The sequence below is a fragment of the Coloeus monedula genome, assembly GCF_965178545.1.
Source record: "Coloeus monedula genome assembly, chromosome: 4".
Classification (NCBI taxonomy): domain Eukaryota; kingdom Metazoa; phylum Chordata; class Aves; order Passeriformes; family Corvidae; genus Coloeus; species Coloeus monedula.
The window spans coordinates 54,796,085-54,809,080 of NC_138784.1; the positions used below are offsets into that span (position 1 = coordinate 54,796,085).

The following is a 12,996-nucleotide window of genomic DNA, read 5'->3' on the forward strand; positions in this document are numbered from 1 at the left end:
CCATTTGGTGGGTCTCGTCTTTTTTCTGTTGAAAAAGAAAAAAGAACCTTTGAATGAACAGGAAAAAATAATTCTAAATTTTAGTTTCTATTGAAGCTTTTAATGACCTTGACCTCAAACTTAGGAATCTATTTATATCCCTAAAGTCTACTTGTGCAGTTGAAAAAAAGTATTACAGAACAAAACCCCCCAGTTTTAGACACTACGCACTGATTTCAACTGTACAAACTGAGCAGGAGCATAAGGCAGTAGCTACTGACTTGGTTTCAGGCATTTCAACCGTGAAGTAGAGTGAAGTATTCAAAAACTATCTGGTTTAATATGACCTATCAAAGTAAGATTTTTGAAGCACTATGCTTTCTGATGTCCGCTGAATGAAACTGTCCTTTCATTTTAATCTGAAATATAATTAGCACTTTATAGAGTATTGTTCTCTCACAGAAGCTAAAATTGAATTAGTTTTGCTTTATGCATAAAAAATAGGACACACAGGGGCATGACACCTCACCTACATTATCCAACAGGTAGCTGAACAATATGGTAAGAACTAGAATCTCCTTGATACTAATATGATACTCTATTCACAGCACCAGAGTGTTTCAAAGACCATGAAGAATCTGGCTTGATGATTTAAAATGTAAACATTTCACACCTCAATATTCTCAGCTTATAATAATAAGTTCCCCTTTAAAGAAGATTTCCCTCACTTACTATTAATTCCTATCCACCCCCAGTACATATTTACACCATTTGTGTATCTATACACATACTCTTAAGAAATTTGGATTTAGCAGCACCCATAAAGGCAAGCAGTTTATCATCTCACTACAACAAAACCCACAGCTCTGTAAGGATCTGGAGTATCCGTAGTAAGTAACAGGGCTCCCAAGAGTTGGATAATAAGGGCATTTCGCTTTCCAGCAAACCCCAGAAAAACCGTTAACTTCTTGTATTTTTCCAGACTCACAAACATAAGAAGGGAGAAGTGCCTCCACAGATGGTGCTGACCTTGTCCTAAGAATACTTCAAAATCAAAAAATATACACTCATAAGTATGCAAGGCAAGTCAGCCTCATGTCAGTCCACTGATCTTCAGATAGGAATAAAGGAATCCATCAAGATCATCAAACCTTCATGGGAAGGTGACAAAAACCTACTGAGAATCAACTTTTGATGAACAAGCCTTCCACAGCCAGCCAGCCAGCTGATTTTTAAGTCACAGCAGGGTAGTTTCAGGCATAGAGGTGGAGAACCTCTGCAAGGGTGCCTCAGCATAAGGTATCAGGTCTGAGGTGAGAAAAAGAAAAAAAAGGCTTTTTGGCCAAATACTGTGCTCTCTCTTCCTACAATATTCAGTTTAAGAAACCACATCTTGTACTGTCCACCAATAATAACAATAAAAAAACCCCAAACAACAAAACAAACCAAACTTAAAAAAAACAATCAACCCCCACCTCAACCTCTGGACCATAATTAGAGTTTTAATCAACAACTCGATTGCAAGTCATCTGTCATAGGATGGGAAGATGGAAAAAGCAAGAGGTATTCACAGGAAGTGTGACTCAAGTGGCTTTGAGTCAAATCATGGGAATCCTTTACAATTTTGATTAGAATAACCAGTTCAAGAGAATAAATAGTGTGTAACAAACCAAAACATTATCCTGTAACTTTTACTGGCTAATTTATTTGTGGCCCAAAGAGACTAGCTCTGTTTTTCTGTGGTTACCACTGCTGACAAGAAAGTACAAACTTTTGTTCCTGAAATGCAGATGACCTGACAAGAGTGGCGGATTTTCCAGTTTTTAAAGAGGAACATGCCTACTGATCTAAAACAGATGAATATCAGCAGCTACCTATGTACAAAAAACCACAGCTCCCTTCAATGACCATTCCTGGAAATGAGAATAATCTCTGCCAAGAGTTGAATCCAATGTAAGCTGAGCAGGTTAGAGATGCCCTTGTCACCCAGACAGCAAAAACTGTGACCAAAGATAAATGAAGAAAACCAAAATAAATAAAAAAATCCCTCTTCATATTAAGTATCTATCTTGAAATTTAAGAAGTCCATTATGAAGGAGCTAAGAGCTTGTGGAGGAAAAAAGCAGTTTCATGGAAGGTTAACAGGGCTCCCACCCATAAAGCTACAAGCAATACATAAAAACTAGTCAAGAAGCCTCCTACTTCAGAAAAGATTATTTGCAGTTAAGAAAAAGTATCTGCTTCCCTTTTAGGGCTAAGTGCTCAGCATGTGGAGAAGGCACTTGTGTGTGTACACACATTAACATTTCTGAGGCAAGATAATAAAAATAAAAACTAATGGTATTTATGTGCAATACCTGAAGTGAGAGTGTATTACAGTGGCAAGGGCACACTGTGTTCACAATGCTTACTGGGGGAACTTATATGGGATTGTTTTAAGAAGTAAATGGAGAGATTATTTAAGTAAGTCCACAGACAAATTAATGAATTATAAAAATTTCTTTCTAACCTAAGGTTAAGAATTTAATTGACAAAAAAAACCTCAAGGAAAAAAAAAAAAAAACAAACCCAAGACCCCCAAAATGAAGCCAACCCACACCAGAGTTCAGTTAGATGAAACCCTGCACTATTACAAAGATTAGGACAACAGATCAAGAATTGTTTCTCTACCTTTGTCCCTCATTCTAGTCTCTACTTGATACTTTGTACATTTGCAAGCTCTTGTACATTCTCTGGAGCCAAACTTTCACCTCTCTGGAACTCCAGATGCACTTACTCAGGGGTTGTCTGTACACTGGAGTGCATTTCACACTGAATGAGGAAGAGCAGAACACTGTTGTGTCTTCTCTTAGCTGTCTGACACTGTTTTGTGTACTAACCTCCGAGTCACAGCTTTGTGAGCCAGAACTGCTGTTACTGCTACCTTTCAGTAAGTTTTCCATAAGACTCCTGGAGAAGTCTCCTAGCAAGCCCTGAATAGCATAACAGGCAGCTAAATGATCACATGGAGTACTTAGTTGAGTTGAAAGCATCTCAGGTGGCACTACTATGAAATGACACATAGTTTGGAAGGTATGGGAGTAAAACCAGAAAAACATCAAAATTACCAGACTATTATCTCTGTGACTGAAAAGTTGTGTTAAGATATATTAAGATGTATTAATATTATACATAATACACAACTTTAGTATCGTTTCTATTATATATAAATCTTTGTGTAAATTAATGTATGTTTTATACAAGCATTTAAAAATAAATAAAAGCATAAACACCAACAGCAAATCAGCTTTGATTTGAACAAGTGCAAAGCCTGTTATTTTAGAAGCACAAATAAATAGTCACAAGGACAAATACAGAACTCCATCTGGTGGCTTGACTAAGGAATCTCCTAACTGTTTTAAATTCTTGGTTTGCAGCTTTTAACAAGGAAAAACCTGAAGTGCTTTGTTTTGAGGGTTATTTTTTGTTTCATTTCCTTTTTAAAATAATGGTTGTCTTGAAGTTGCAAATGTTTGGGGAGGTGGAGTTGTTGGTTAAAACAATGTATAAAGTAACAAGAGCTTTAGCATACAAACCAAGATTAAGTCCAAAGAGTGAACGAGAAAAACTTAATGTGGTCCCATGAAAAAAAAAATCTCTATGTAGAAGAAAAACTCTGTGAACAGAAGGTTTGATTGAACCACTATTTTCAAACGAAGTTTGCTATGGCCAATAATGCAAACATGCCTCCTCCCAAGTCATGTCTGTGCATTGTAGCACTGTGTTTTAGACATATAATAGAGTAAAACTTCAGGAACAGTAGATGCAAAATCACTTTTCCAGTGTGGGTATGAGAAACTTTATTAATGTCACTTCTTAGTGATCCCACTTCTTCTCATGAAACCTTATGAACTTCTTCTGAGCTAAGGGAATCTTGTCATTTAAGCTCCTGGAACAAGTGCTCTGGTCCTGAGTCACCATGCCTTGGTGAAATCCAAGTGAATACATACAGATAATGCACATTCCCAAGAACAGTTGCAAGGACAGTTCTCCAGGAGGAAGGCTTCCTCCTTTTACAGTAATTTACGGCTGTCAAGACAGGAAAGTTGTTTATGGGCTCCCTGGAAAATGACCGATATCTGCAGGAAGCCTGAGCTCCCTTTAAAGCACTGACCATGTTTCCAAGGCATCTTGCAGCTGGCAAAAAGCATGCTGTGCTTCACTGTCCCATGCTGCTAAGGACAGCTTAGGCACATGATGTCTTCTGTTCTTGGCCTAAGCCAAGATCACTAGCTCTGAATAAAAGATATTTCCCTACTAGCTGCTGGATCAATGCCAAAAATTCACGAACTACTGAACATACCAGATGGTAAAATTTATGTTACAACCCACTTGGGCTGAATTTCACAAATCAGTTATAAACAACCCAGGGCTAAAAGAGAGTTTATTCAAATACAATAACAACTTAGAGAAAGATTTCTAGTTTTCCCAATGTTGGTGTGCCATTTTTATTTTCCCTGATCTATATTTTCAAATCACAACCTTGGGGTCTCAGCTTACACTGAGACTTATAGATTCACAGAACAGAACACCAAGAGTGAGTTGTTTCAGAAAAATACTAATTTTTGCACAATAGAGAAAGAAGCATGGTTTAATAGCATAATTACTTCAAAATATAAATATGGGAGTAGTGCCCCGAGTGGCTTTCAGACATAGCAGTAGCTTCCTGCCTCCCCCTCCCCACAACAACATAAACAAGCCTGAATTTAAGATTAATTTGAGTATTTACCAGATTTTCTCTGCCGTCGTCCAAGTAAATCTGTTACTGTTTTGCGGAATAGTTTAGCTTCTTCTTCATTAGCGAAATTAAGACCAACTTGACATGTCTGAAAAACATTAATATTGGCACCCCCCATGACTGAGATGATGTTTTAAAGGCTTTCTTAAATATTGTCTTACACCTTTCTGAAGGTATAACCAGAAAAAATCACTGCAGACTTGGAACCAAGTCTTACTGAAATATTGCATCTTAGGAATGCCTGTCTACTAATCAAATTTCTAGAGATCATGGCTAACATATATGAGCAAAATCTTGTACCTACAAATCAAAGAGGGGAGGGGAGAGGAAAATTAGTGCTTTAAGAATAGATGATATATCATAAACATCATCTGCAAGTCAAAATGTAATTTCATTAAAGAAAGCTAAAAAAAAGAACCATGTTTTATGTTTCCATACTACACATTGAATTTTCTAGTTGAGATACCAAAAAAATTTCCTTTAATAAATAAGCTTTTATAAGTAATTTACAGAATTAATTAATAACCTCAGTTACACTAAAAGAAGATACTGTTCAAACCAAAGACATTTTAAAACATGTTCAAACACATTGAGACTCACATCTCCAGCAAAGGTATGAAAATATCCTCTAGGACTATTATATACAAAGTTATTGTACAGCTCCTGCTCCCACAGTAATTTTCCATCCTGAAAAGAAGAAAACAAACAAATAAAAGACTGAAAAACGTCAGATGAAATTGTAGAGTTTAACTTCTTTTACAATAGAACCTATTAAGAATTGAACCAGCGTAGTGCTAAACATCTGCCTTGCTATTAACCCAATGGATAAGCTCAATCAAAATCAAAATACACCAGAGCTTGTGGAAGAGCTATGAAAGCCTATTACTTTAGGTAGCTGCGTTCTGTTCAAATTCCTGGATGTTTCCAAAAACTTCTTTCAAGTACTACAACCCTGCAAGAGTGATACTGAGAGAAGTAATAGTGACCAGTCGTAAGAATACAGTGACGAAACAGCAACAGCAATAAAGGAGGCTTCCAGTCTCCTGTTCTTGTCTCAGGCTTGACTTGAAAACAGTTAACTTAAAGAGAACAAAAATCTCGTCTTTTTAAGAAGTCTCATGTATTTAAATGACATTACAGTTCAGCACCCAAAGAAGAGGTTTCTCACAAAGTCTTAACAGTAAAGTGACCAAATCACAAAGTCAAATGCAAGTGCCAGCTGGCAATCCTGAACAAATCTGAGAGTCTTCAAGCACTGACTGCTGACAGATAAGGAGCTGTTTCCTGGCTGCGGAAATAAAGGGAAGCTTTCCAAAGTCTCAGCACAGTCAGTAGGACTTAGGTTTCTCAGCATCATTTTTGTTATGAAAACACATCTTGGACACTTAGTCTCTCAGTTCCCACTCTCTTGAGTGGAATATTATAGTAAGACAAAGATCTTCAGTATGAGTGTCTATATTGTGGAGGGGGGATGAAAGAAAAAGCCACCAAAACCCCCCCAAAAAGTCAGAACATACAACTTGTTTATTCTGCAGTTTTCACATGCACCACCACACTGATCAAAAAGATTGTTTCCACCCACACATAAGACAGCATCTATTTTCTTGAACCATCCAAAGCAGTGACACCTGCTTGAATTTTGATAGCTATCCATACCAATGACACTATACTAATTTCCACTAATGTGACCAATCAGATCTGTAGAGGACAGCTTCTGAGAGCTATAAAAAAAAAAGAATCTGATATTTATTTCATCCATTAAAGATGACATATATGAAATTGTTTAAATTTAGGATACCTGAGAAAGTTGCAATTGCCTATTAATAACCACTGCAACTGCACTGCTTAAAACATGACCACATATCTAAGAATTTCTGTGAATGCATAGCTACAACCTATACTCATTGAATTCAAAATGGAGAATGAATGCAACCAAACTTAAAGAGTCTGAAAAAGAAAAAAGATGCTTACCTTAATGTCAAATATTCTGATAAAATACGACCTCTGCGGATTGTCCTTTACAAGGCAAGCTACACCACAGCATTTCTTTGACCACATGGCATTGCGATCTGCTGCATATATCTGAACAACTGCCGAAGACATCGTCTAAAAAGAAAAGGTAGCTATTATTTTTACTGAAAAAAGCATTAATTCTATAATTGATCCTTTCCCAAAGCATCTCTTAATTTTGTTCCTTGTTCTAGGCAGCAATTTTGCTGCCATACAGATATATCCATATAGACATTTGCCACTTTGATTTCCCAGGTAGTTAACACCATAAAGTTCAAATAACCCCATATCACTCCTACGCTTTAGATTTTCACTTCTGTGCAATATTTAGACACTTTAAGAACCCAAATGAACTCTTCATTCTTTTTTGTGAAAATTAACGAAGAGATTTTGCCTGTAAGAAGCAGATCTGTAACTATAGTAGTCACACAGAGAAGCCCTATTGTGCCAGGAAATGTCTGTTTAGTACTTCAAACTGGATACAAACACAATACTCAAGATGAAACTGTAAATTACACAGTGCCTGGACACACTCCTGGGTACTGGAATGCAACTGGAATACATGGCTTAATTGTTTGAGTGGTCTCTGGCACAATTTTAACCTATGCCAACTAGTGAACTCTGAAAATTCCTGGGCATGGTTTGAGAATTCACATGAGCTAGGCTCATTGCCAAATGGCAACCAGGAATTGTTCTGTTTTCAAACTGAGAGATTTTAGTAAGAGATGAAGATTGTTCCACACCAGATTGCTTCAGTCACTAGAACATTCTGGAGCGTATTTTCTACGATATATGTGTCTTGCCTTAAGAGTCCCATGAGGGAAGGAAAATGGAAGCCCTCTAAGAATATTTATTTAGCAGCCAAGTCATAAGGACATAAAGCTTAAATGATCTGTAATGGGCCAGACCACAGGTTATGTAGCCTAGGATCTACTCTCCAGCAGCACCAGATGCCAAGAGAAGGTAAAAATACAAGAGTACACCATTACAACCATGGAAGCATATCCCCAGGAAATTCCAGGTTGGAGCTCAAAGCTTCCCCGGCCAGCATGTGTTTTACAGCACATACCTCATTCTTCCTTTGTGAATTTGTCTATTCACTTTTCAGACCCATGTGAAATTCGGAGCATGACAACACTGGACAGGATTGTGTTTCACAGTTTACTTATGCACTGTGTGAATAATTAGCTCCTTTTATCTAGACTTTTGCCACCTGCTAGTTTCAGTTGATTGTCCCTCCTTACTCTTATACTAAGAGATGGTATTGATGGCTCCACAGTTGTTTCTTTATGCTGCACATGCTTTTATAGATATTTGACACACTTCTTTGGCCTCTACGTTCTCCTTAGGAAGTTTAGCAAACAACACTAGGTTTTAAGTCATTCTTGTATCAAGAGAAAAAAAATCATGCTGCATGTTACCCTTGTCACTCTTACATGGATATTAATTGTCCTACTACGTCCTTCTTTGAATGAGGGTAAGACTTATCCTTATCCCATATGAATCCTGTTTGTTAGCCCTTCAAACACAGGGTCACAATAATAGTTTTCTGCTTTGTTCTCTACGTATTTCACTATCAGTCAAAAGCTGTATTTCCTTATTCACTATGAAATATTAAGCAGATGTTCTCTTAGATCTGTTATAATTCCAAGACCTTTCTGGATGAATTATACCTAATCTGAGTAATGGGCTCCCTATGGGGTTTTCCTCACCTGCTCAACAAGGATTACTTTGCTTTCATCAACACCAACCAAGCCAAGACAGTAGAAATCTAGAATGCAGGCATGTCTTCTTGCACTATGAGATTATCTACTAAATATCATTATCACCATGGTCATACTTTTTAAATTGTTTTAAAACCCAAAAGAATAGCCTAAGTATAATTGTTTGGTTTTTTTTAAAATCAAAAACCTTTCAGTTTTGTTAAAACAGAGTCAATGTAATACAGTCAGACTGACAACTATGCCTTAGGGAAGCTATATAACCTTTGCCCGAGAACTGTGATGCTAACTTTCACAAGTCAAGATATATTTCTGTTCTTCTTTGCAGCCACCTCATCAGAAGTTGTCAGATTACTACTAATCTTGCTGGTAACCTACAGAAGAAGTTAAAGCATGATTGTCTGATGAAAAGAGCGCTTTGTAGATGCCTCCTCAAATGCCCTACAACTAAATGTGGAGTAAAACTTCTCTCCCTACAATCTGCAGGGTAATATGAGTAATTTAATCATAACTGCACTTGTCAGATGAGTAAAAAGGGACGTAAGAATTAGCCATATTACCACAACAAAACAGTTACATCTGCAACTTAATGTCAGCTAAGAGATGCCATTTTCCCCTCTATGTTGCAAACAGGCAATGACCTAATTTTGGGCACAGCTGGGCAGATTTTTTTCAAAACCTCTGATTCTCTAACAGACTTTTCCCCTCATTTCTCCAATATTGTCTAACAGTTAAATTGATAACCTTGTAGACACAAGACAGTATGCAGAAGCAAAGGTGGGCCATTTTACAGTTCACATTTAACCACAGTAACTACCTCGCCACCCCTGCAAGAAACCTTCTTAACACTCCAAAACAACTCCAGCTCCACTAACCTCTACCCAACAGGACTTCTCACAGAAATGGGTAGTCTTGGCAGGAATTATACAACTTAAATTCAAGGCACAGGAGACAGTGATCTGTGTCAAGAAAGGGCTCCCAATGCATTGCTTACTATCATATCTAACAGCAAAAGCACCAACTGGATTATCTGGTGTATTGGGTTGACTCTGAGTTGATGGACAGTCTTTAAGACCAATTACGCTTCTCACAATTTACATATTTAAACCGCACAGAAAGGCGGGACTTCCCCTTTTGGTCGGAGCTCGCCTGCTGGGAGGTGGGGGCAGCTCGGGGCCTCCCGGCCACGCCGGGCCGGGCCGGGGCCACTGCCCCTTTCCCCCTTTCCCCACGCTGTGGCACGGACCCTGGGTGGCTGGGGGGGACTGTCCCAGAGCCGCAGGCAGCTAAAACCAGCCATGGACTGCTCACAGCTAAACCCATCCAGCGCGGCTTCTGGGGACCGGCGGGTCCCTCTCCTCTCCATGCGGAGCCGGCGGAGTCAACGGGAGCCGGCAGAGCCTCCTGTCTGCAGCCAGCACACTTCGTGCTGAACTGAAGAAGACACCACGCAGCCAGCAGCACAGAGGGAGCGAGGCTTTCCCCACCGTAAAGGCCGAACAAGAACACCCTTCAGCATGGCGGCTTCAGAGTCAGAGAGAAAGAGAAGTGAGTCCCGTGGGACGGAGCTGGAAATGGCGATGGGAGAAAAGAGGGCGGTGCCGCGATTCTGGCGGGCAGCTTAAAAGAAACCTTCTTGCATGCCCTGGTAAGAAACTGTAATACCACAAACTGTTTGTCTCTTTAATCCATTTGAAGAACATGGGGGGATGGAGTATCTTCGTGTGCCTGTGAAGATTGTGAAGAATGCCTATGCCAGGCTATATAGTAGTAAGAGGCTGCTAGAGACTTGTGGCAGAAGAAGAAGAAAAAGCTTTTGTGTGCAGGCCAAAAGAACTTATCCTTAAAAAGATGAATAACCCCATGTGATGGCCCATGTTTTGCAGTGTGAAGGAACTGTGAGATTTTTCATGGGAGAGATGTTCTACACACAGCAGATGTTTGTTTCCGGGCGGATCTGCTGTTGGTGGCAGTTTGGGAACCACGTGCAACTGAAGGAAAAACCCTTTTTTCCCTTAAGCATAAGAGAGAGACTTTTCAAGAACTGGAACACTGACTAACATCGCATGTTCTGTTATCCCTTGTGTGAGCTAGGTAAAAGGAGAGAAGTGCTGGGGGCGGGGGGGGGGGGAATTTGCTTTAATTTTGTTTTGTTATTGTCTCTTTACTTTTAATTCTATTAGTAATAAAACTCTTTTATTGTACTGCAACTGTTTAAGGTTTGTGCCTGCTTTGCTTTTCTCCTAATTCTTATCTCACAGAAGGAAAATAAGTAATGAATATTTTGAATCAAAACCACTACATTTAATTGGTGTTTCTGCCCGGTTTCGAACTCAACCCGCTACATCTGGGTAAACCAGTAACTGTCGTAACTCGACAACTGCTTATAAAATCTTGAACCAATACCTAATCCATGACTACAAAGAAGAATATTACACAGAGTGTGTCCTCATTCTGCATAATCATAATATATTTAATGTATACTTGGTTACCCTATGAGTAGAGCTTGATTTACAAGTTAGAAAACAATTTCACTGAATATAAAGTAGATTTTGTTTTGAGGTCTACCAAGTTTAGAGTTCAATTGCATTTTAACTTACTCATTAGCACTGTACAAATTCCTAGTGTTGACAAGTTGCGATGAGGCTTTTGCATATTAGAATATAAAGTTACAAATTCTGCTGTCACACCACTCATGTTTTTTTATTAAAAGGACAATATAGGAAAAAAACCACGAAGTGTATTTTTTGCGGGGGAGGGGGGCGCAAAGGACAATAAAATCCAACTCCTTTTACTTCATCCCCTGTTCATTTTCATTACGTAGAGCAGTGGTGCCAAGCTCTCTGCTATTCAGCTTCTAGAACAAAGTTGGTAAAAGTAATTATCCACACCACTACGAAATTTACAGACTTATCAGCAAAATTTAAAACTTGAGAAAATAAAACTTCACCTACCACGATTCAATATGAATCCTAGCCACACAAATTCAATTTAAAAAGTTCCAAGTTTAATTGCATAATTGCTGCACCTGAGAACATTTACACAAATATCATAATTTGAGTATTCTACTGCATTTACTGAGTGAGTATTCACTGTCTATTTTGAAGCCAATTAATATATTTCTCACAGCATTCTTGAAGAGAATATTGCATTTAAAAGTATGGGTTCTTTTATATGTAAATATTTTGTTGGAGTAGGTCACACTGCTAATTCAACATAATGAGTGTATTTTTTTCTGACATGTAGTAGGTTACTTAGTTACTACTGTATTTTCAGGAGGAGGATTTTAAAGTTGTCACTACTGCTTTTTTCAAGAGTTTTGGTGAGGACCTTGTTCTTATATAGCTGTATATTTGGAAAAGATGTATAGGGGAAAGAAGTAAGGTAGTCCACCAAAAACTGATGGGCCATGGAGCTGAAAAGCAATCCCGCTCCATTCCCTTTACTTTTTCCACAACCTCCAGGAACTTGTCACACCCTTCAAGCTGATGAGCTATGAAGCAGTAAGTCTGTTGTCAGCTGTACACTGGCTCCTCTCACTGGAAGATCTGGTCCGACCCTTGGACTCATACTGCAGGATATGTGGTATCAACAAAAGGCTCACAAAAACACTTTCTGCCTGGAAAACTTAGCCACAACCAGTCATCACAAGTTCGTAGAATGTGATCACAGCAGCCACTGACAGTTTCCGACTGGGCAGCAGATAGCTGTGCACTTTGATCAGCTTCTGGTGTGAACATTTGCTGCAGTGCCTGTCAAGTTAATGACTTGCTGTAACTCAAGTGTTTCTCAAAAAACAGTGAAGCAAGCCAACACAGACGGTGGCACATCTCATTACAAGAAAGAATCTTTACAATAGATGGCTTATGGCTGACAGACATTAAAACATAGTTGGCCAAGAGTCACAACAAATAGTGGCAGCAAGATTAAAGCTGTAAGATATTCAGCCACCTCAGTATACACCAGAACAGAAAGCAAGACCCACTGTGATGTTTTTTGCAGTGTTTACATACAGCTGACAACAGGTTATGGTGCAAAGATCAAAGACTCATAAAATTACTTTGGTTGGATGTGATCTCTGTAAGTCTTCCAAGCCAAGCTCTGGCTCACAAAAAGGGTAACTAAAAGCCTAGGATTCATTTGCTCAAGGTCCTGTCCAGTTAAGTTTAAGGGCTACAAAATCGCTTCTGTGCTTAACCACTCCCATTTTGTTGCTCATATAAGTGTATCTAGGTTTCATGTATTTCTCTACTGGTTCAGTATCATTATGTGTTACATGTTGACAGTACTACTGAAGACACACTAGCATTAACTTTCAATCTTTTCCCAACTTTAAGAGTGTTTCTTCCCATAAAGGTGCAAAACCCTGCATACACACGAAAGTTAATCACACGACAGGCTTGCTTTCCTTAAGTTATCCTTCCCAGCCCCTGAAAGTGTCTTACAAATAAAACCAGGAAAAAATCATTTTAAAAAAAGAAAAGACTTTGTCCTGTGATGTAAGAATGC

At 38.7% G+C, this 12,996-nt stretch overlaps 1 protein-coding gene across 1 annotated transcript in view; it reads right to left on the minus strand.

The window, feature by feature from the left end:
* The window catches only part of WASL (WASP like actin nucleation promoting factor), a 52,402-nt gene that overhangs the window by 17,241 nt on the left and 22,165 nt on the right, over positions 1–12,996 (minus strand). Inside the window, exons 2-5 of the mRNA XM_082279555.1 lie at positions 6,728–6,862; positions 5,357–5,443; positions 4,748–4,844; positions 2–25 (exon numbers count right to left, since the gene is read on the minus strand). Of these exons, the coding sequence (XP_082135681.1) occupies positions 2–25; positions 4,748–4,844; positions 5,357–5,443; positions 6,728–6,862 (343 nt within the window). The remainder of the gene's footprint in view (position 1; positions 26–4,747; positions 4,845–5,356; positions 5,444–6,727; positions 6,863–12,996) is intronic.